The 25,823-nt window shown below is 36.9% G+C and overlaps 2 protein-coding genes across 9 annotated transcripts in view; both read right to left on the reverse strand.

Annotated features, from left to right (window-relative positions):
• The window catches only part of LOC141405569 (G-protein coupled receptor dmsr-1), a 344,854-nt gene that overhangs the window by 180,930 nt on the left and 138,101 nt on the right, over positions 1-25,823 (reverse strand). For all 8 annotated transcript variants that reach the window (XM_073990079.1, XM_073990076.1, XM_073990078.1 and 5 more), the window contains one exon: positions 23,274-23,326. The gene's annotated coding sequence lies outside the window, so the exon portion shown is untranslated. The remainder of the gene's footprint in view (positions 1-23,273; positions 23,327-25,823) is intronic.
• LOC141405565 (uncharacterized) lies at positions 3,649-8,552 on the reverse strand. The gene is made up of 2 exons (XM_073990070.1): positions 7,633-8,552; positions 3,649-5,842 (listed from the first exon to the last, which is right to left on the reverse strand). Exons 1-2 carry the CDS (start codon positions 7,957-7,959, stop codon positions 4,079-4,081), a joined length of 2,091 nt encoding a protein of 696 aa, XP_073846171.1. The 5' UTR covers positions 7,960-8,552; the 3' UTR covers positions 3,649-4,078.

The raw sequence follows: 25,823 nt of genomic DNA on the forward strand, positions 1-25,823 counted from the left end.
TTACTCACAAATCGAGAAAAAACATAAAAAGACATGGTGGCTTCAACCCATTTTTACTCATTTTTTAACATAAATATAGCCACAGCTTCCATGCAAATTATCTTTTAGGGCCAATATTTTTTGCCATGTCCAAAAACATTTCATTTTATCCAAAAACATTTAATTTGTACAATATAGAACCACAAGTCGCGTATTCTAAAAGGGTAAACCTTGGCTTCAGCTATGTTACATTTTCAAAAATATTGGTGATATATATTGATATAATATATATATTGATATAACCCATCTTCGAACTTAAACTAAGTTTGGGCGAAATATTGCGAAAGCCAAATTTTGGACCGAATCGGTTAATCCGTTCGAGAGTTATCGTGCGCTCCAGCCAGACAGACGGGCGGACATTGCTCAATCGACACCAAATTGTCTAAAACACATTTCGTCCAAACATACTTGGAGTCTAAAACCATTATTTCGATGAGGCACATTTTGCCCGTATGAAAGTGTATATACCCTCCCTCGTTAGCATAAATGCTGAGGGTATAAAAACAAATGTTTCATACAGTATTTTTACGTACGCCATATGTCGGTAAGTGCTATTCTGTATACAAATTTTAGCGATTTTTGTCGGCATTTTATGACGGTAATTATCGAAAATAATCGGTCGGACGGTTACCGGTTACCGACGAAAAAAAGGAGTCGTTAAGTCTTCCGACATAAAAGAATTTTCATATTTTAAACAAAACAAGAAGAGAACGGCTTTAAGTTCGGCCAGACCGATCTTGTTATACCCTCCACCACGAGTGGTATTTAAGTAAAATGAAACAATTAGTTTCCTTTCGTTTATAAAGAAGACTTAATACCAAATTTCAGCAATTTCGGTAAAACAATGTCGCTAACCTTCAAAATGCCGAAATTCGGGAGGTACCGTTCTATGGGGGCTACATCAAAACGTCGATCTATACCGACAAATTTCTGGCGTAAAGTTTTTAGACTCAAAGAAGACTAAATACCAAATTTCTGATATTTTAGTAAGATAACGTGGTTAAAACCTAAAAAATACCGTAAATCTATAGGTACGCTTCAATGGAGGATATAGGAAGACGCGGACCTTTACTGATAATTCTTTTCTGGAACATTTTATAATCCCATAACTTTGAATGCGCATTATTTCGTTTAAAGTGTGGTGATTTTTCCATTTCTCCTAAAAATAACAAGAAACTTTTAAAAAATTAGAATAGTTTATGTACTTCTTTGAAATTGAGTCATTCCACATAGGTTTCAATCAGGAAATTTTTGGCCAAAACCCTATTTTTGAAGTTTCGAAATTTGAACTTTTTTTTGCACAGAATAATAAAAAACACCTCAAGTCATCTGAAAATAATTAGTTTTTGTAAATAACGTTAGTATTCGTTGATTGGCGCAGTACCAAAGTTGGCACTTTTTTATGTAAAAATAAAACGGACTTTGTGGCGTAAAATATACAATTTTTGTTGTATTGCCTCGCTGCATAAATATACAGAAGTGAGACCAAAGTTATTATGCATCGGAAAGCTGTTAATGAGTACTTTCATAATATTTAAAAAAGGGCGATGAAATTTGTAAAATTAGCGTAAAAAATCAATTTTTATATATATATATTAAAAATTATTTTTTACAAATATTTTTAAAATATATTTAAACTTTTAAAAAAATGTCCAAGTTTGTCCACCTCCAAATTGATTTTGGAAGATAGCTGGGGGTCTGAACTAATAAATTGAGAAATAAATTCTTGCTCAAATTTGCCACAGTTAAAATAAAGTGGATTTTTCTATTTTAAGATGGGAGAATTTTTTGTAAATACCTGTTGTGACTGTACGTAGTATCCAAATGAAATAGAACGGTAATACCCACATCTATCAACCGATTTTTCTTAAAATTCATATTTAAGGGTTTCAGAGTGTAGAAAACAAGTATGTGTAAGTTTTTTGAAAATAGGTCCATTTTTTGTCATAGCCCCCACATAAAAGTACCGTCCGATTTTAGATATTTTGTGAATTTTAGCGACACTTTATGACCGATTCGGCTGAAATTTGGTATTTCGACCTCTTGGAAGATATGAATCATTCGTACCAAAAATTGTTAACATAGGTCAATGTTTTGGTTTAGACCCCACACAACGGGACCACCCTGTTCAACAAATTTTGGCAGTTTTTGGTCATTTTGGTCGATAAAACGTAAGAATTGCTGTCTGTACACATTTATTAAAAATAATAATTAATTTCAATAACAAATGGACCTTGAAATAGTTTTGGCCAGAAAATTTGGATTTGGGACCATTGTGCATTCTACTGATATTCGTTGTAATTTTTGTATCGATTACTTAAGAGTTACAGAATAGCACTTTTGGTATTTCAACCGAACATATTAATTAGTTAATTAACGTTATCGGTTCGGTAGGAAAAAAGTCACAGAATCCCACTACAGGGCAGTAAGGTGTACCTAAATTAAAATGACCATTTAGGAGTGCAATACTTCGCATTAATTATGTATCACTGCGATATGAAATAGGGTGCTCAAGACATTTACAAAGCAACTGACGCTTCGGAAGTCAGCCCTTCTGCACGAGAGGTACACGAAGGAATGGACCGATATGATTCATCTTTGAACACGATCTATGTTTTTAAGAAACAGTACGAAGTCTAAAGTTTGGACCAAATCGTTTACCTTCCTTGAGACTTATCGCGCGATGACAAATTATCTGAAACAGATTTGGACTTATTATTGTATGTGAGGTATAATATTCTTAAGCCATAAAGCTGAGGATTAAACACCTGCATGGATACAACTGAATATATCAGTTCCGACATTTTCCAACATTGAGTGAGTATGGATATGTAGAATGTTGAATGATGTTGAATGATGTTTAGGTAACCATACTTGTCCATTGTCGATTCAATAAATACAAGTTGGTCCACTCCAAATTGGTGAGTTTAGTTGTAATTGTTCATGTCCTTTTCCACAAAAAAATGTGGAAAAATTAAATTTTTTATGAAATTTTCCTTAGAAGTTATTCACGCAAGCCTATAGTATCTGTTGGTATCTGTAGTATTTGAAAAATATCTGTTGTACAACAGATACTTGAGAACTAAAAAACAAATAAAGTTCTAACTCGTTCATATACAACACAGAACTGTTTCAATCAGTTATGTTATTGTGAGTATACACAACCCAAACAATATCATACCAGTTACACTCATTCACACATTTATATCATATTATATCTGTTATATATCTGTTTTGTTGATACAAACAGTTATACCATTGCACGTGTTTACTGAGGATAGTAAATCTGAATAAATACTAATAATACTGATGATGGATGTTGGAAGAAACTATTTCGAACATGTTCGGTAGTAGATGGAGCTTTCACCACTGATTATTTTGAAAACTATAACTTATATTTAAACATCATTTTGATCGCTAAATTGTGTATTTATCAATGATATTTTACTTGTCAATTTTTGCCTCGTCCATAATATTTGAATGATTGCATTGATTTTTGGGGAGTGGCAAAAGCTCTCCTTCTACCCTACATGATGTGTTTATTTGTTTAATAGTTTTAATTCACTTGACTGTACTTACACATAGTTTTCCAACATAAATTTTTCCCAATTTTTTTTTTAATTTTCATTATTTTTTATTAAATTTTGTATTTGTAAAATAAAAAAGAAAACATGATTTGTGTATTTTTTGCATTATAAAAAAACTGAAATTGTTTAAAAACTATTTATGTAACTCTATACATAAAAAATACAATTTCTTATATTTAGATCAAATATTTCGTAATGTTTAATTGCTTAGATTAAGGAAAAAAACAAAAACTAGTTGCTATATTGCAAATTGCAAAGCAAATGAATAGAATTGTAAATGTCAATTTTGATTGCATGCCACAATGGTCAAAAATAGAAAAACCAAGAAAACAAAATCTGATCAACAGATATATGAAAAAAGTGTTCATAAGTAATCAGTAGTTTCTTTTTTTCTTTCTTACTTAATCTTCTTACGCTTACATCAATTGTATTGTTAGTTAACTTAGATTTTTTTAGTCCGAATAACTATCACTCCAATAGGTTGTGGTTAGGGGTGCCACAGTTTTAAATAGATCCTGCCCAACGACAAAGCTGTTGGCATCATTGCCTTTTTTATTCTTTCCATTACCGTGACAACGACTTTCATGACTTTCCAGACGACTTGCAGAGACAAATTTACGCTTACACTTTAGACACTCCAGTATGGCACCCGATTGACTGTGGGCCTCGATCATGTGGCGCCTCAGCTCAATGTTGCTAAAGAAGGTGCGTGCACATTTTTGACATTTCATAAGATTCTTCTCGTCGCGATGCCGTTCCATGTGTGTACGATAGGCCCCCTTTATTTTGAACATACGACCACATATTTTGCATGCTATGGGTTCGCGTTCATTTGTGTGCACCTTACGATGCAATACCAGCGACTGTTTACGGTGGAAGACATGATCACATTCATCACAGGCAAATACTTCAGGCGAGGAATTGTCGGAGCGCTTTCTCTTGTGATTTCCAATGGGATCACCATCATCTTCATCCGAAGAACCATTCCCCGATTTAGCACCTTTTGATTTGGATGATTTCGACGAAGATTTACGGCGTTTTTTGCCTTTCTTTTTCTTTTTGCTTTCATCCGATTCATCAGATGAAACAGAATCTTCACTGGGCGAAACACTGGCAATGTCGGAAACCTTGAATTCCTCATCATTGGATTGTTCATCATCCGTGGCGGGATCAGAATCGAGAGGAGCATCAATGACCACATAGCCAGTGGGTCGTCGAATTTTGTTTTTGTGTCGAGACAATTTTTTGCGCAATTCCTTTTCGGTTGTTTCGCATTGCTGCTTAAGTTGCACTGCCTTAATAACATTGTCCAGACAAGTGTTACAAATGAACTGAGGCAGGAAATCCTTGATGGCTATATGCACGGAGGGGCAAATCAGCATTAGCATATCGGCAACAGTTTGTTGGTCTTCCATCTTTTTGAAAAGTGTCACCAAATTGTCCTTGTTGCAGCAAACACGACATTGATTTTCATCAACCTCTTCTTCTTGTCTTCGACGTGAGCTTAGTGTGGAGGAACTTGCAGCTTCGGCGGCGTCATTATCAGATTTACCATCTTCGGAATGAGCTTTTTTATTTTCATCCGAGGGTTGGTCTTTATTTTCTTCTGTACTAGTTTTTTCATTGGGCTTGTTCTCATCGTTCACTTCTTCTTCTTCAGCTGATTCCGTGGGTTCTGTATCCTTAATGACAATGGGTGGTATACCATCATCAGGTATAATGGCTTCACCTTCATCTTCCTCTTCTTCTTCCACCTCCTCCTCCACTTCCTCCTCTTCGTCCACTACCTCTTCAACTTCCTCATCTTCTGCATCGTCTTCATCTTCAAGGGCCACAACCTCATCGTCATTGGCAACTTTTTCGCTCACCTTGGTTGCCTCGTCGCCTTCCGCAGCTTTATCATCTACGGAAGTTTCCTTTTCATTATCCTTTTCAGTACTTTTATCATCCGAAGAATTTCTTCGGACATCGATATTATCTTCTGCAGTTTTACCATCTTTTTCATTGTTATTTTCCACAATTTTCTCTGCGGACGAATTCTCCACTTCAAGAGTTAAATTTTGACTTGAATTATCTTCTGTGGCCTTAGTTGCAATTCCTGCTGGAGTCTCTAAAACACTTGTTGGTATGGTTTGTGTCAATGCGGGTGTATGAGTGTGTGGCAACATTTCAGCAGCCGGTGTATATCCTGCATTAAGAACATCCAGATGGGAACTCTGGAAGAAATTAAAGGTGTTTTTACTTTTCAATACAAAGTTGGAATTTATTTTCCTAATGTTTTTGCGACTTTTATGAGGAAGAATTTGTATGAGTGCAAATTTTGGAGCATAACTATTTTGCTTTGGACATTGAAATAACAATGTTCCTGGAAAAATTCCTTCACTAATAAATCCTACTTTTACAACCTGGACAAGATAAAATTAATAGCCCTGCGGGGACCACAATGACCAAATTTTAATCACATTCAAGCAAACTTCAAAAAATAGACAGTTTCGGGGAAAGCTTACCAAATCTTCGCCATTGTGGATATGTCCGTGTCCAAGAACTCATCTTTTTTGCAACGAACTTTGAATATACGAATAGCTCCACATATCGCCTGGTGAACGAAGATGCTCTTACGAGAATAAGAGGAGATTGTCACAGATCGCCAGACATCACCATTGTGACACCCGGTCTTATAAATGGCATGTCCTAGTAACCCGTCATTTCCAATGGCTCAGACCATCTTCCTAACATCGTCCCCATTAACATACCACACGAATTCATAATCTCTGAATTTACCAATCATCGATTCAGAGAGTTACCCATTACCTCAGATGCTCGGGTAACGCTTAAAAGTGGCTAAAACAACTGAAGCCATTAAAACAATGATACAGGATTGAGTAAATTATGGGTAACAGTTATTAAACGCACGAATTCGGAAAAGACGAATGGTAGAGCGGCTATTACATTCAACGAAGTGATAGTGACCGACCGAAGAGGCGTTATATTAATCGAAAATGTATAGAGTATCCGAGAGTGATACGACGTCCTTCCCCGTTCAAGTGCCTTCTCAGGTGAGAAGGTACCGACACAATTTACGATGAAAGTTGTTGAAGATATCAGCCGAAAGGCGAAATCATCCAAAGCGTTGGACCCACACGGAATGCCAATGGTAATGCTTAAGTAACAGAATGTATCCGGAGTTGAGTAATTGACCCATGTTGTTCCAGAAGCCTGGAAAGTTGGCAGGATGGTCCCTCTGCAGAAGCCAGCAAAGGTGAATAATACAGGCCTATTGTCCTACTGTCGCCACTTACAGCATGAAACCAAACTACTTCCGGAAAAATCCCACTGTACCCTCCTAACACAACAACACGCGATTAAATGCAAGAAACGGGACCACCCTAACCGGTGGGAGACCCCCCTGTAAGCGACGATGAGAGGGTCCTACCTAGGGAGACCAGATCGATTCTATCCCAGCTCAGATATGGTATCTCTAGGTACCTCAACAGTTATCTCTCCCTCCTGAATCCTGAGATAACTGACACATGCCCAAAATGTGGCCAATCTCCACACATCACACGGAAACTCTTCACGTGTCCTGCACAACCGACAGACCTGACGCCGGAGTCTCTTTGGACACTTCCAGCTGAAGCGGCCCGCTTTCTGGGACTGGATGTGGATGCCTAGATGTCTAAATATTAATTTCATATTTACTTTACTTGTAGGGGTTACAACAATAACACATGCCCTGCAATCCCACGGCAGTGGATTCGTTTGTACCGGATTGACCCGAAACCAAAGTGATTCGGCCAGCAGCTACCAACCCATCATCAAACCTATGCTGCTACAAAAGCAACAATTAACAGACATAGTCACCCACAATAACTGATACTTTGTGCTCTTAAACTGCACTTGTTCTACAAACGGAATGAAAAACCTATTATTTTTTTATATAAAGTCGCAAATTCGAGAATTATTCATAAAGAAATCAAATATAACGCGATAACATGTAAAAACTTACCTCACCAAAAAAGCCGGTCAGCGGTAAATGTGTGCTGACATTACCACCATAAGCTGTTGGAATAGGTTGCTGTTGTGGAATAGTTGTCGCATGGCCGGCATATTGCTGGACAATCGAGGATGGCGGTAAGTTAGCACTAGCAGCTGAAGAAACTGGATTCAAAGGTTGTAATTCATGATGTGATTCAGTTTGCGGTTCTTGTTGATGCTCGGATGGTGGTACTGGCTGCAGTGATTGACCGTTTGGTAAAGGCATTAACAACTGGCCATTACCATCTACATTCATCATCGGTGGCAGGGAAGTTAAATTATAATCTGAATTATCCATTGTTCATTGATTAGTGTTGTTTTTGCTTAATTTATGAATAATTTATAACTTTCTTATTCAGTTTGTTTTGTTTTCCGTTTGTTTTGCTACCTCAATTTCTTTTTGTCTTCTTGTGCGGGCAATGTAGAAAATATACGTAGAAGAAGAAGAACAATGAAAATTAATTGTGCGCCTATATGTGTGCGTTCAATTAATAAAATGCAGCCGAAAAATTGCAATCATTTATTTTGCACAATTCACTTGGATGGGTTTTTTGCTTTCTTCTTATTGTTTATTTACTTTGCAATTTCTTTCCTGGAAATTTCATTTAGCACATTTTTGGTAAATTCAATAAATACTCGGCAAAAGTATCAATTCCAGCGGTCGTTCTTGTTCTACACCAACACCCGTCAAAAGAAACTTATTTAATTTCGTTTTTCACACAAAATATATTCTTTACAATTTGTTATCCATTATTTACAAAGTATTTGTTTATAATTTTCTTTGCAAATTTAATTATTCACTGGGAACACAAATCCTATCTTCTTTTCTCCGATTATTTTATTTTCTGTACACCAATGACAGTTCGCTATTGTGAATGGTAACTGTCTGGCAATTGTGCATGAAATGAGAGACAAATACACGGAGAGAGAAATATAGAAGTACAGCGGTTGTTTTCAATAAGAAAATTATCCATTCTGTGGGAGAGTTGTAAATGAAAGAGAGTTCAGCAACAAATATATAAGAAAGCTAAATTTTGAATTTACGATTGCTTTCGTTGTTAGGAATTTGTTCAATTTGTACCCGAATACAAATGGTTATTACATATACGTTAGAAACAATCTGAACATTTATTTTATTTATGGGCGTACTTATTTTGACAAGTTAAAATATTATTTTAACTTGTCAAAATATGTCTTTGGGGCAAGGCCATGGCACAATTACCCAGGTAGTGGCATCGTAAAATTTTGAATATGTTATGTCAAAACTTTCTTTATGTTGTTGGGGAAATTACAACAAAAATATTTTTTTTATAAAGCGATTTGACTTTTCATATTCAATCAGCTGGTGTGATACCACTACCTGGTAGTTCTGCCATGGGCAAGGCATATTTACATCATGGTGTAAAAATTATGTGTGTTCGTATACTCAAAATTTGTACAAATTGTTACTGGATGTTGTTCGTTAACTCTACAGTACAATACCAAAGAGCTTATGCCCGTAATTTGTATTGTATGTTGTTCTCCCAGTCGTTAGGCTAACGATAAAAATGTACATCACCATCATATCAGTCCACTCCTTTGTGCACTTCCCCCACAAGACTTCAAAATGTTTCCCTAAACTCATGCTCACAATAACTCTCGAAATTCCAAATCGACTATTTCGAGACACATATTATGTTCGAATATGGATTATATCAATTCACTCCTTTAGGTAATTCCAACACAAAATTTAAATTATCCGATTTGACGGGAACTTTGAATACCTTAAAATTACTTCCAGACGAACATATATCATACATCAAGTACCGGGGTCTATTTGGGACAACATCTTCGAATAGATCCCTCACAAAAGTTCAACATAATTGTAGTTTAAGGGCTGTTCGAGGAGACATTGCACATTTTGAACAATCGTACACCTTGCGGTCTTGTTTACAGCGATATTACATTTTTCGTGGGTAAGTCCATGGTTATGGATGGAATGCTCCAAAAGCTCTAAATATTACGGTGAGGAACTTAAATGACGGTTTGACACCATAACTATTAAAAGGATAATTTTTTCATACCCTCAGCATTTATGCTAACGAGGGTATATACACTTTCATACGGCAAAATGTGCCTCATCGAAATAATGGTTTTAGACCCCAAGTATGTTTGCACGAAATGTGTTTCAGACAATTTGGAGTCGATTGAGCAATGTCCGTCTGTATGGCTGGAGCGCACGATACTTCTCGAACGGATCAACTAATTCGGTCCAAAATTTGGCTTTCGTAATATTTTGTCCAAACTTACTTTAAGTTCGAATTATGGTTTATATCGGTCCACTTCTTCCGGTACCTCCCCCACAAAAGTTCGAAAATGTTCGGAAAATTTTTAACGTACGATAACTCTTGAAGGAAGTAACCGATTTGGTCCATACTTTGCAAATCGTGAAATGTCGACCAGGCTTAGATGAGGTTTCAATTTGGACTCAATCGGTTCACTCCTTCGGGTACCTCCCACACAAAATTTCGGATAAGTTCCGTTTAGGACCTGCTCTCGAATCGCTTTGATTTTTGTTTTAGCAACTTGTATTCACTGCCCCTCATACGACGGTACAAGTTTCATCAGGGGCTAGTCCATACTTCCTGAGAAAATAGCCTGAAAGGTGCAAAAAACTCTTGAACGGATCTGCCGATTTGGTCTTCGTAATATTTTGTCCAAACTTAGTTTAAGTTCGAAGGTAAGTCATATCAGTCCACTCCTTCAGGTACCTCCCCCCAAGAGTTCAAAAATGTTCCGAAAATTGTGCGCATGATAATCCTTGATGGTAGTGACCGATTTGGTCCATAATCTACACATCCCAATATATCTACCAAAAATATATAAGGTTTGAATATGGACTATATTTGTCCACTACTTCGGGTACCTCCCACACAAAATTTTGGATAAGTTCACTTTAAGAACTGCTCTGGAATCACTTTGATTTTTGTTGAAGCGAAAATGTAAAAACCCTCTATGGCACCATGTAGTGGTTGGAGAGCACGACAACTCTCGAACTAAATACTTAGTTGATCCACACTTCGCATGTCGTAATATTTCTTCGAATAATAGATGAAATTCGAAGGTGGTGCTTGTAGATCCACTCCTTCCGGTACCTCCCCCACAAAAAATCGAAAATATTAGCTAAAATAGTACGCGCGATATCTCATAAAGAAAGCACGGTTAAGGGTCTGTGCGAGGATCCCTTGAAATTTTTTATCTAGTGGTACTGTTTACAGCGATATTATGTTTTTCGTAGGCAAGTACATGTTTCCTGATATAATAGTCCAAAACCTTTGAATTTTATGGGGGGAATGACATCCAAAATAAGACCCACTTTCAAAATGGAATATATCGGTTCATTCCTTTAGATACCTTCCGCGCAAATCTTTAGGAGGTTCTATCCAAATCCATATTTTTGTCGTTCATACGCTCAACATTTTCAAAACCCCTTAAATATATACGTTTTTTGAAAAAAAAAAGTGTTTAAATTTTCACAGGCTGAGGGTATATATACATATCTCTGTCGGCAAAGCCGACTGATCCTTTTTATACTTGTTTTTTATGGTAAAAAATGAAAAATCTAATTTAAAATGTAAACAAGCAAGTCACTGCTAATTGTTGTTGTTGTTGAAATTGATTGTGTTGTTTCAAATGAACTGTCAAAATGAAATGTCACATAGCAAATCGAATAAGAATTCCAAAGTTAAGAAATTTTTAACTTTGGCGCCTGAAAGGAAATCTTGCTTCGTTGAGGGCTGTCCTATTGAAAATAGTACAATTTAATTTCTCGGTTTGAAGTCAACAAAAGAGAAGCAAGCAACAAAAATCTATTGAATTTCGGCCTTAACTTATCACCCATTAACTCAAAGAGTGGCATAACACAAAAAAAGTGTTTTCTGAGTTAGCAGTTTCTATTTTTTTCTACGACTTCCACTTTAAGCTGGGTACACATTAGGCCTGTTCGATAACTTTGCAAGTAAAAAGTATTTGCAAGTTCTTGCAACTACTTGCAAGTTCTGTCAGTTCTCTTTTACTGAACAAGTTTGTTATCGAACAGCATTTTGTAAAAGTTTGTACAAATTTGTACAAACTTTTGGGTTATCGTACAAACCTATTGTCAGTTTTGAATGTCGATATTTCGAAATTATCGATAACTGTCAAACCGTCCAGCAACCACAAAACATTTTGCGGTTGCATGATGAATGACAAAAATGAACGGCCACACTAGCAAGCAACAACAAAGCTGTCATTCAAAACTGGCAATGTGTACCCAGCTTTAGGTCTGTACGATAACTTTCCCAGCAATAATTACTCAGCAAGTTCTCTCAGTGAGTTTTACTCTCTCAAGCAAGAAAAAATGCAGAAAGTAGTTATCGACCAACATTTTGCAAAAACTTACAATAAAGTCAGCTGTTTCCGAAAAATTATGAAAATTGTTTTTGTTTCTTTTGATATTTTTAACCAAATGGAACAAAAACATTATTTTTAAAATTGCATTTGACTTATTTTAAGCAAAAATCCTAAACACAACGCTTTATAACATTTCAAGTTGTTTACATTGAACAGCTGATTAAATGTCAGTTGGCCGAACATACAAATTTTTACGGGACAAATTTTCCCAGCAAAAATTTGCAAGTTCTCAGTCACAGAACTCTCCAAAAATCGCTCCCAACTCGCTCTCTTTTGCTGGATAATTTTGTTATCGAACAGCATTCAGTAAAATTTGTACGAATATGTAAAAATTTTTGGGTTATCGTACAGACCTGTTATCTTGTGTCAAGTTTGCATGCTGATATTAGTCCCAATTTACATTAGGCGAGTTTACTTGCGGCAATTGTCAGTTTGTAGGAGAGAGAGGTGAGGCATATGGTAACCCTTTGCCCCTCAGCACCCTCTCTCACCTACAAACTGACAATTGCCGCAAGTAAACTCGCCTAATGTAAATTGGGACTTTCTAAGACTCGACGAGTTAAAGCCTTTTTAGATTAGCACCTTATATGATTTCGTTTTACGAAATCGTAGAAATAAATGAAGTTTATTTACATTTGCTTTTTGCGTCATTTGTTCACACACACAATCATACAAAAAATAGGAATTTCACAACACAAATGTTTATCAACTAACTTAATTCAAAAACAAAAAACATAATTTTTGCAAGTTTTTTAAACATTTATTTTCACTTTTGTTATTGTTTGAATATTTTTGTTGTTCTCAATCATACAACAACAACATAAAACAGTAGCATTTTTCGGTAGTATATGACAAAAAAGCAGGATTGCTTATAATAGTATGGTGTTTTCGTGCGTTGTTTAGAATAAATGACGTAGCTATCGTCATTTATTTGTGTATGGTAAATGACGCAAAATGTTGCCTGTTTTAGCAAATAAATGACGAAACAGCTCTAAATGACGAAAAAGTTGCTAATGTAAATTGGACATAAACTTAAATAACGACGGGACGTACACAAATATTTCACCAACCTACCAAAACAACGCTCTCTGAGCGTCCGTATTACCCAAATACGTTGAGTCCCAAATCACATTTAAAACACAAAATTCGCGACCGAAACTTACTTAAATGTTTTCATTCGTAAAACAAATAATTTTCCTTTGCAGTGAATTGTATTTCATATTCAAATACATAAGGTCCGTTGTGCGACGCGTTGCGCGTTGAAAACAACAACCACATGAAAAATGTGTAAGTGATGCCAAGTTTGGTCTTGAAGTTTTCATGTGGTTGTTGTAACGCAACGCTTAACGTGCCGTATGTGCAGCGGCCTTAACTTCATTTTTAATTATTTTTTATTTGTTATTATTTATCGTAAAAAATGAAAAATCTAATTTAAAATGTAAACATGCAAGTCACCGCTAATTGTTGTTGTTAACTCAAAGAGTGGCATAACACAAGAAAAGTGTTTTCTGAGTTAGCAGTTTCTATTTTTTCTACGACTTCTACTTTATCTTGTGTCAAATTTGCATGCTGATATCTCTAAAACGCAACGAGTTACAGTTCATTTTCTACGAGTTTCGCATAATTGAACACATGGTAGAACAATGAAAGGTAATAGCAATACACAGCTGACTGAAGTCGGTTGTGACGCTAGTGTCAAATTCCATACGACATTTTATATATTTATTTCTATTTCGATGTACATTAGGCATATGTATTTTTTGTCGCTGCGGTGTCAGAATATGGTTAATAAACCATGACTCAAAAAATGACACACAGTGTTATTGTTTGCAGTGATAATTTGGTTTCTATATTGATAATAAAGAAATTCAATGCAAAACAATTGGTTATGAGCACAGATGATTCCTATTTATTAAGCTGCGCTCGAAGATGGTTTTGACATACGTAAAATAATGCAAAGTGCTGAATTAAATTTGTTTGCAATTTGCTTAAAAATACAAGACACAATAACTTTGTACAGAGTTTTAGGGTTCTAATTAGCGATATGTTGATTTAGTTTGTGAAGAAAAGCAACCGAAGAATTCTTCTGCTCAACCATTTATCCTAAAATTGCATGAAAATGCGACAGAGGAGAATAATATATTCTCATGTTTATGTTGCAGACCAATCTTCCACACTTGGAAAGAACGCCATCAGTTCATAAGTTTGGTAAGGGACAAGTTACTCCCTAAACATACAACTCTGCAAAAGGAGAAAAGCAAAAGGTCAAAAAACGTTTAAAAATACGAATTTACTATTCTAACAAGGAAATGGTTGACTCAAGCTTAAATTTTATTTGGTAAATTATTATTCTAAACTAATTCTAGAAAATAAGAAAATTTTCCAGTAATCCTATTTTATTTCTTGGTAACAAATCTTGTCATTTAAAATCATTCAAAAATTAGGTATCTCGGAAGGGATAAGGGGTACTTCTCTTATATCAAACCCCGATTCATATTAGCTCAATGACGCAGGACCTACTTTTTATAGAAGTGTCCGAACAAGGAGTTTTACGACACCACTTGTACTTAAGTTGTTGAATTAGTCAGGTACTTTAGCAACGGTTGGAATCACGGTGTTAAATTTTTTCTCAGACTTAAAATAGTCGAGATCTGAACAAGGTATATTTTTTCAAATTCTAATTTTTGAAAAATGTATGCATTTAATTTAAGTATGAATTTGTTATGTTAAGTAATTTTTTTATTGAATAAATTTTAACTTAATTTATAAGTTTATAATTTAAATACAAAAATATGTGTTTTTCGTAACTACTCGGTAATCCGGACAATTCGATAATCCGTCCGGATTATCGAGACTATACTGTATCTATGTGATTGTTGTTGAGTTGTATTTGTTGTAGTATTTAATTTACCTTATAAAGGGTGTTTTTTAAGCTAGATAGAACTTTAAATTGTAAAAAGTAAGACAAAAAATTAAATTTTGATGAAACTTTTTTTTTATTTGTTTCAGTATACTCTGACAAATCATCATGAATAGACTCACGCTTGAACAACGCTACGAAATTATCCAAATTTACTTTGAAAATCAGTCGTCGATTCGCGCAACGCAGTTGGCAAATGACCCGTTGTTTTATCGCAAAATTGTGTTCGTTAATAAGCAAAATTGCCGCATATGGAGTGAGACCAATCCACAAGAGACCCTACAGACTCCATTACATCCAGAAAAATGCACCGTATGGTGCGGTTTTCACGCTGGTGGCATCATCGGACCTTATTTCTTCAAAAATGAGGCCGGAGCTCGCGTTACGGTCAATGGAGATCGTTACCGCACCATGATCAATGATTTTTTGTTTGAAAATATGGATGACATTCATCCGGAGGAGATGTGGTTTCAACAGGATGGCGTTACGTGCCATACGGCGAACGCAACCATCGACTTATTGAAATCAAAATTTGGCGATAAGTTGATTTCGAGAAGTGGACCTGTCAATTGGCCTCCAAGGTCGTGCGATTTGACACCTCTCGATTATTTCCTGTGGGGCTACGTGAAGTCACTGGTTTATGCTGATAAACCAGCAACAATTGATGCCTTGGAGGCCAGCATTGTTCGTGTTATTCGTGACATACGACCAGCAGTGCTCGAAAAAGTGGCCAAAAATTGGACGTCCAGAATGCACTTCGTCAAGAACAGCCGCGGTGCCCATATGCCCGAAATCATTTTCAAATGTTAATGTCACGTATTGATCTTTCGAATAAAAAAAATTTTGATTACAATTTATTTTTTTGTGTTATTTTTTACAATTTCAAGTTATATCGGGCTTAAAAAACACCCTTTATTTGTTCTACCATGAATTGAACACAAACGTTTTTTGAGTTTATGAAACACTAAAACACTTCAGATCATGCTTGATCTTGCACTGAAATTTAGCACTGATATCTGGCTAGCTGTTTGCAAATTATGGTCCACGTAGTTATTTTATGTTCTTGTGTAATAATCTTTTAAAGTTAAGAAGTTAAATTTCAATCGCCAATTTAAAACGAGCTATTCTCGAAACTAACTGTATTTTTTTGAGATGTGACTGTGTGTGAGTGAAGGAGCGTTATGTATTTCCAGTTTTTTTGCTTAAAGTACGTGTACACTTAAGTACAAACCCTATTCATGTTTTACTAAAACTAGTTTTTAGTGGACAGGAAACAATACATTAGTGATACGTAGTAATAACTCAAAGCATAATTTTAGGCTTTTTGGTATAATCAAAGACCACATTTGGTTCATCATGCGTTTTGTCATTAAGGAAGGTGTTTAAAATATTTACATAAAACTTATAATTTTCAGCTATAATGCGCTATTTGCGACAAGCTGAGATGTAGGAATAAGGTCAAGTCCCTGGCCGACAGAGCTTGGGTACAGTCCAGCAGTACAAAACGTTTCACATTGTCACTTACATTTCGGATAATTCTTTTCTTGTCCATGGTTTACGAGTTATTGCCTTCTCACTGTATATACTTCTAATTGTGTGTGCACGGGACGATAACACACAAGATAAATGACACGGATGACAATAAATGTGATCTATGCATCTCCAGTGCTGTTAACAACCACATATTGACATCTTCAAGTAGCGAAACACAAACCAATTTTAATCCTTTCAATCAGCCAATCATCCAGCATTCACTTTGTATGTAATGGCAAACTGTCAAGTGTTGTGCCAACAAGATGTCGATGTGTGTCGAGTGGATGCTTGAAAATTGCCTCAAGAGAAAACAAAAAAACATAGATACGTGGGAGCATGAATGGCGGCGTATCCTTGAAATTTGGTTAAATGCTTAAATGCATTGCTCGAAGAACATACATACATATGTATATGTGTTCTATTAGTCAGTCAGTGTGAGAAGAAGCGACGAAGGTTAAAATGATACTCTGCACTACAACCCTGGAGCAAGTTGTAGGCATATTTGGAGGTGAAGGAGGAAAAAATTGTTCCCCGAAAATTCAACTGCGAGTGCATCAGAAATAAAAACCATAAATGTGTGCTTTTTTAAGGCGTCAAAAATATGCAACTGTGACGTTTTGAAATGGGTGATACCAAGGAACGGTCCTGACCGCCTTTAACATGACAAAGCCCAGAATTTATCTTGGTCCTCTTTCATCTCAAGTGGACACAGACCTCCCCGTGGTGTCCCCAGGGGAGCTGCGTTTAACACCCGCGCGTTCACCCATAAGAACGTTAAAACCTGGGTTTGTGCTAGAAAATAGCAGCCTACTATGAAAAAACGAAAGAAAACAAAAACAACCCCCTCTAAAGTTGACGAACCCCGCAAACGTTTTAAGGACCATGATCTGCGAATCTGCACCTGGAATGTTCGCGTTCTTTATAGGGAAGATGCAGTTTACGCATTGGCAGATGTACTTGAAAAGTACAAGGCCGACATTACTGCCATACGGAAATACGATGGAACGGGAAAGGCGTCACAACAACACCTAAAGGTGACGCACTGTATTATAGCTGCCATGACACAAAGCATGAGTTTGGTTGCGGATTTGTAGTTGGTCGGAGGTTAAAACATCTGGTCTCCAGCTTCACCCCAGTGAATGAAAGACTTGCTGCAATTCGATTAACAGCAAAGTTCTTCAACATCAGCTCCCACTGAAGACAAGGACGAACAGACCAAAGACGTATTTTACGAGCGCTTAGAAGAAACTTAGGACCGTTGCCCTGCCCATTACATTAAAATTATTCTAGGCGATTTTAATGAAAAAATTGGAAAGGAGAATATCTTTGACCCAACAGTCGGGAAATTCAGTCTCCACTGTGAAACATCTGACAATGGTATGAGGCTGATAGACTTTGCAGCTGCAAAAAAACATGGTAGTTAGCAGTACCAGATTTAAGCATCTCGATATTCATAAGGGCACCTGCCTGTCTCCAGATCGAAGAACAAGTAATCAAATTGATCATGTTGTGATAGATGGAAGACATTTATTGAGCGTGTTGGATGTACGATCGTTCCGCTGAGCAAACATAGATTCGGACCACTACCTTGTTGCAGCAAAGGTTCGTGCCCGTCTAAACGTTGCAAATAAAGCACGAACAGACACAACGCGGAAGTTGGACATCGATAGGCTGCAAACACAACAAATAGCCACAGCATATTCCACTCAACTAGCCCAATTGCTTAATGAGAGCACTCCTTCTCCCGATAACATAACAACACAATGGCAAAATATTGCCCACTCCATGCAAACAGCCGCAAAATCCATACTTGGATTCCAGAGACCTCCACAAAGGAATTCATGGTATGACCAGGAGTGTCGTGCTGCTACCGAAGAGAAAAATGCGGCATATAGAGCTACTCTACAATCAGTTGCAACGTGTAGCGCACGAGAGAGATATCGGGAGAAAAGGAGAGAAGAGAAACGTCTTTTCCGTAAGAAAAAGAGAGAAATGGAAAAGCGGGAGTGTGAAAAAATCGAGATGTACAGGAGCCAGAATGAAGTCCAAAAATTCTACCAAAGAGTGAAACATCAAACAGATGGCTTTGTAACTGGCTCATCCTCCTGTAGAGACCAGCAAGGTAATCTGGTAACTGATACAGATAGTGTGCTAAGGATATGGAAAGAGCATTTTTCCAAACTGTTGGTATCCAATAGCGAAGTCGACGAAGATACTACAGATCCAATCCCAGAAGATGGTATTGAATGTATACCACCCGGTCAAGATTAGGTAAAGACAGCAATAAACCGGCTGAAGAATAATAAGGCAGCAGGGGCCGATGGCTTACCAGCCGAGCTGTTTAAAACCGGAGGCGACACGCTGATAAGGTGTATGCATCAGCTAGTTAGCTCCATCTGTCAGGAAGAACGCGTACCCGACGATTGGAACCTGAGCATCCTGTGTCCCGTCCATAAGAAAGGAGATAAGACTTTATGCTCCAACTATAGGGGCATAGTAGTGTCAGGGATATTGTGCGAACGACTAAAGCCTATGGTCAACGAGATAATTGGACCATACCAATGCGGCTTTAGACCTAGCAAGTCCACCATTGACCAGATATTTACCCTGCGGAAAATCCTGTAGAAGACCCAAGAGATGCAGATCGACACCTACCACCTTTTTGTCGATTATAAAGCAGCCTTCGACAGCCCGCTACGTTCAAAGGTATTCCGACCCATGTCTGAATTTGGTGTCCCCGCTCATTCGGCTTTGTAAAATGACTCTAACTGACACAAGATCTTCAGTTAAAATAGGAAATAACCTCTCCGAACAGTGCAGTACCAAAAGAGGTTTCAGATAAGGAGACAGCCTTTCGTGTGATCTCTTCAATAACCTGCTGCGAAAGGTTATACACAATGCAAACGTCAAAATAAATGGCACAATTTGCACCAACAACCACATGTTACATGATTATGCTGACGATAATGACATCATGGTTTGTTCAGTGGAGGAAGTAACTGATACCTTTAAAAAGGTCGAAGGAGAATCTGCTACAGTGGGTTTGGCTGTAAACGGCGACAAGACCAAGCTGATGGCATCGACGCGAAATGCGGCCATAGAACTCTGACTGTAGAAGTTGGTTCATATAATTGTGAGGTAGTTAAAGACTTCGTTTTACGCGCAACCGCCAACAACATCAGTTGTGAAATAAGAAGAAGAATAGTTTTGGACAACAGATGGTACGTACTATGGCTTAGGTAAGCAGTTTAAAAACAAAGACACAACAGGCATCTGCCTTTGCTAATGCATCGTTCCGAGTCCTGGGTACTGGCGCAAACAGGAAAGGCGGATCCACGGACCAATATGCGTTGCAAGAAATATCGACTTAGTATGAACTACGAGCTGTATCTGCTATACCACGACACGTATTGTGATACGAGGGCTGCCCGATAACTTTCTGGCCAAACAATGAAGACGCGAATATTTACCATCAAAAATAGTTTTATTGTTTTCTTAAGTAGTCTCCAGCATGATTAAAAACACTTTTGCATGGGCTCATACCTATTGTTGAAGCACTTTTTCCATTGCGATTGAGACACGTTAAAATATGGGTTTTCGAACGCTTTTACAGCATCTTTAGAAACTCGTTGAACACACCTTTTTTCTTAATGTGCGGGATTCAAATGAATTCATTGTTGCCAAGTCATGGCTGTACGACGGATGACCCATCAATTCCACGTTTTTTTTTTCGGGTCAAAAAGGCACTGGTTTGAATCGGTGTGTGGGAGCTCACATTGTCATGGTGCACAATGATTCGTCTTCTCTTGTTCGTTTTTTCGAATTTCTCCGGAGACTTCAGGCAAACAAATTTTTGTGTACCATTCAGAATTAACCTACGTTGCTCAAGCACTATAGTCGTCCTATAGGGCTCAAGCTCTATAGTCGACACATGGTCAGTTTTGCCGAAGAAACAGGCGACCATTTGCTTCGAAGTGCTTCTTCCGAAAGCAATTTTCGTGGCTCGTCTTCGAAGACCCACACGGTCGACGACTGTCATCTGTGGCGATCTTATAAACGTAATTTGATCGCAATCGCATTTATTAACAATTTTTTGCAACAATCGACAAGAGCCTTTTTTGAGCTATTGTCGAATTGTGCTGGATCTTATGAGAAACTCCCATTTTTGCGGCCAGGTGTTCATGTCATTGGTGGAGGAAATACCCAAGTATGCATCTACCTCCCATTTTTGCGGCCAGGTGTTCATGCCATTGGTGGAGGAAATACCCAAGTATGCCTCTATCTCGCGATATACATATAATATAGCGATCTTCCATTATTCCTTCACGGAATGCTTATTTTTTTCTAGCACAACGTCCGTTTTCGTACGACCCTCACGACCTTCGTTTTTTGGCGAGTGTCGTCGATTGAATTCATTAACCAGTTTTTCATAGTGTTATACGATGGTCCTTTATCGACATAAAAAGATTTAATTTAATCGATGCACTCTTGCCGTGATTATCCAGGTCGAAAGTTGTTGAAAAGTATCGGACGAAAATCTTCACAAGAAAATTCCTTTTTTTGTTATACCCTCAGCATTTATGATAACGAGGGTATATACACTTTCATACGGGCAAAATGTGCCTCATCGAAATAATAGTTTTAGACTCCAAGTACGTTTGGACGAAATACGTTTCAGACAATTTGGAGTTGACTTAGTCATGTCCGTGCGTCTGTTTGGCTGGCTGAAGCGCACGATAACTTTCGAACGGATGAACCAATTCGGTCATAAATTTGGCACACTTCACACATCCTAATATATCTACCATATATATATCAGGTTCGAATATGGACTATATTTGTCCACTCCTTCGGGTATCTCCCACATAAAATTTCGGATAAATTCACTTTAAGATCTGCTCTCGAATCACTTTGATTTTTGTTAAAGCATCTTGCATTTGCTGCTTCAATCACGACGGTAAATGTTTTTTTTTTCAGGGGAAAGTCCACACTTCTTGAGAAAACAGGCTGAAAATTGTAAAAAACCACTATGGCACCATGTGTAGTGGCTGGAGAGCACGATAACTCCACACTGATCAACCGATTTGGTCCAAAATTTGGCCTTCATCATATTTTGTCCCAACTTCGGTCGGTCCATTCTTTAAGTACCTCCCCTGCAACACTTTTACCTTTAATCATAATCCACATTTTCTGAAAATACCCTAAATACGTTCAATCTGTCCGTTGATAAAGGTTTTAATTCATAAAGGCGGAGGGTATATCTCTGTCGGCATAGCCGACTGATACTTTTTTACTTGTTGAGTGATTTTTTATGTCACTGTAATCAACAAAAAACATGGTCGTACGTCAAACTGTCCTGAATACGTTTAGGCTAAAAATTGTCAAACTTTCCAAAAAAATCAAATGGCGCCTGGCAACACGCCAGATATTTATTGTGCCGCCCTCGTATATCGTATCGTATTGGCTAGGCCATATCATAAGAATGAGCAATGTTGAACCCGCTAGAAAGGCCGCATTCCGGTACCCACAGAACTGGACGACCAAGGCTTCGACGGAGTACACAAGTGGAAGACAAGATCGAAAACCGCGATATTCCAAATTGGAGAAATAAAGCAACAAATAGAAAGGAATGGAAATCTTTTCTTAGTTCGGCTTGTGGGACAAATGTTCAGTAGAGGGCCAACTAAGTAAGTGAGTAGTAGCTAGTAGTCGGTGACAACGAAAAATTGGGGTTGTGGCCAGGAAAATGGATTTCTGACCCAATGGCCTGCATGTTTCTCATTTACACCAATGCTTTGGCATGTCATTTTTACCTATGCTTTGGCATGTCATTTTCACCAACCCTTTTCACCAACCCTTTAACAACGTTGGTTGTGATTTCGAGTCTCCGACAACATCAAGCCTATTGTAAATAATTAATCTTATAGATTTAGAAAAATGTGTATAAATAAGAACACAAATTTCATCTTTATTGGATCGATGGAATGGGTTCAAATGTTGATAAAAGATCGGATCTTTCATGGCTTCCTTTGCATTGGGTCAAATGCTAATGATAAGATCGGATTTTTCACGACTTCGTTTGAACCAATGCAAAAGATGCAATGAAATCACGTCATCGCATGGAACACCTTCCTTCAAATTTTGCTGGGATAAACTATTCTTTGACAAACTGTACAAATCTTTGAAATTTACACTCTACTAAACAGTGTAAACTAATTAAGAAATTCGCAGGTATTTAATTTATTTCCTTGAACAAACAAAATACCGCTTTGTGGCCTTAACAGTTAACCAACATTAATGGCCAGAATTAGAATAAACAAGAAGCTAAACTAATAACATAGAATCCGCGTTAATTTTAATTATGTAAATTAATCACATTTGTTTACATATGATATTTTACCGTTCATGTGGAAAGATTTCAAGAGATTTACATATTTGTGTTTAAAATACTGAGGGAGCTGTGTAAATATTATTTGGGGTTTTAATGTTATCTTAACGTTTAATTAAATGGTCCGGTGTTTGGACATTCGTTATTGGTACAGGTTGAAAAATGATAACAAAAACAAATAACAACAACTTAATTTGATCTAAAGATTTTTCAAAACAACAAATACAAATACAACAAATTGAAATACCAAATTTTCATGGTAATGTGACATCCTTGCAATTTGTTTCTGTTTGTTTGTTTTTTTTTTTACAAACGCTACAAGAAATCAAAATGAACTTACCTTTCTTCCGTCCGCTACGGATTATGCAAAGTCACGTTTATGTTGATACTTTCCTTCAATGAAAAGAAAAAGAAGAAGAAAAAAACGATTACATAAATTAAAATAAATGACACATTGTCATATGGTTCGATACGTGCAGATTGCACATATCAACCGACTATCATTTACTATGCATGCAAGCAAGCTACGGAGTACCATCGACAATTGCTGTTCTGATTTTTATCTCCTTCGTATGACTTAGAGAATTGAATTGTAAGAAAATGTAGCAAAAACAACAAGTAATTGCATCAATTTAAATAAATTTTGAAGCAAAACTTTATCAGAGAGACAATAACATTTGGAATGTAAGGAAAAAACAGGGGAATCAAAGAAAATAAGCAAATTAAGTTTTTTCCATTTGGACAATTGTCAGTATGTCTGATTATAGATATAACCAGAAATAATGTTTAAATTGTTATCTCTTGGGCACACAATTTTGAAGTTCTTCTATAAAAAATAAAACAATGCAGGAGGTAAAAGGTAAAAGAGCGTAAACGGTTGAAAATGTCTTCCATTGACATACAGAAAGACTTCCATTGATGGGGAATGTCCTTTCAAAAGCACTTTTATACTGCGTTTGCACATAACCGGATTTAATCACTCCATTGGGTTTTAAATATTAATTCCATAGTGTATAAGTCAAATAAATACTCATAAAATAGATTAACCCAATCTGAAACCTGGTCTTCTAAAAACAGAAAAGTTTTCAAAAGGGTCTTACACATGCAGAAGACCTTTCAAAAGACTTGCTTTGGTCTTCTCTAGACAGAAGATTATGGATATAAAACATTTTAAAACACACGTTAAACCTTTTAGAGGTTGTTTTATATAAGCAGGACTGACTATCATTAAAAGGGTCTTATATTAATAGAAGAGAGTTCTTCTATGAAGATAATAACTTTATATTTCATCTTCAACAGACAGAAGACCTTTCAAACAGATCTTCTAGATAAATGACCCTTCAAAAGCTATTCTATAGACGAACAAGTAAGAAAAGCGTTAAGTTCGGCCGGGCCGAACTTTTTATACCCTCCACCACGAACTGTATTGAAGTGAATAGGAACAATTAGTTTTAATTCGTTTATGAAAGTACTAAAATCTTCCTTTTATTGCAGGAGTAGAACATATATCTCAACTGATAATACTCCCTTCAAAACAGTTAATATGGGGTGACATTTTTGTTCTCTCCAAAACATGGACCAATATTTACAACTTTTCGAATTGAGCGAAATACAAAAAATTGGACAAAACCGACTAGACCTAAACCTGGCTATTCTGGATTTGGATAGTTAACAACATCGGGAGCGCCGTTCTATGGAGGCTGTATAAAACGTTAACCTGGAGGAAATTTTCGTAACTCTAGCGAAGACTAAATACCAAATTTCACTTATTCCCATTGAATATTGTGGCTAAAACTTTTAAAATACCGAAAATTGAGAGGGATCTTTCTATGGGGGGTATATAAAAACATCGAACAACACCGAAGTACCATCTTGCAGCCATTTCCGTGTTATATACCGACAAATTTCTGAAGGAAAAAGACTAAATACCAAATTTCAGCCACTTCGGAATAATGAGGCTAAAACCTTCAAAATACCGAAAATCGGGCGGTGCCGTTCTATGGGAGCTATATGAAGACGTTAACCTATACCGACTAATTTCTGGTGGAATGCTTTATACCCACATTGAAGACTATGTGCCAAATTTTAGCCATTTCGGTGTTATAATGATGCTAAACGGTTCAAATCGCCGAAAATTGGGATGTACCGTTCCATGGGGTGTACATTAAAGCATGGACCGATACAGATAATTTTTTGGGAGATAGTTTTGCATCCCAAGAGAGGACGAAATATCAAATTTCAGGCATAGGTATAGCTAAAACCTTCAAAAATACCGAAAATTGGGATATATCGTCCTATGGGGACTATATGAAGGCGTAGACCAATACCGACAAATTTCCGGGGGAAAGTTTTATACACCCAACGAAGACTAAATACCAAATTTCAGCCACTTCGCTGCGATAATGAGGCTAAAACCTTCAAAATACCGAAAATCGGGAGATGTCGTCCTATCGGGGCTATACCAAAACCTGGACCTATATAAACATTTTATGGTAGAAATATTTCTTAGCCTGTGGAAACACAAAATACAAACTTACAACCGATTCTGTGGTCAAATGGGACTAATACATTCAAAATATCTTGAAGTGGCGCGTACTATATATGGGACCTTATATGGGGCCTCTACCAAAACGTGGACCTATATAAACAAACTTTGATAGAAATGTTTTTTAGCCTCTAGAGACACAAAATACTAAATTACAACAAATTCGGTGGTCAAATGGGACAAATATCCTAAAATTTCCTTAAAACGACGACGCGTCACTTTGTATGGGGGCTATACGAAAATGTGGACCTATATAGCCTGCTTTCAATACCAAAGTCCTACATACATATAATCGATTTTGTCAAAATTTCATCCACCTACTTCAATCCGTTCGGAAGCTAGAGT

The sequence above is a fragment of the Musca autumnalis genome, unplaced genomic scaffold, assembly GCF_047663935.1.
Source record: "Musca autumnalis isolate F117 unplaced genomic scaffold, ASM4766393v1 scaffold_5, whole genome shotgun sequence".
Classification (NCBI taxonomy): Eukaryota; Metazoa; Arthropoda; class Insecta; order Diptera; family Muscidae; genus Musca; species Musca autumnalis.

Excerpts from the sequence above, each read along its gene's own strand:
- LOC141405565 (XM_073990070.1), bottom strand. The coding sequence starts at position 7,959 with ATGGATAATTCAGATTATAATTTAACTTCCCTGCCACCGATGATGAAT. Across the intron at positions 5,843-7,632 it reads TGACCGGCTTTTTTGGTGAG|AGTTCCCATCTGGATGTTCT; the intron begins GTAAGTTTTTAC and ends AATTTCTTCCAG.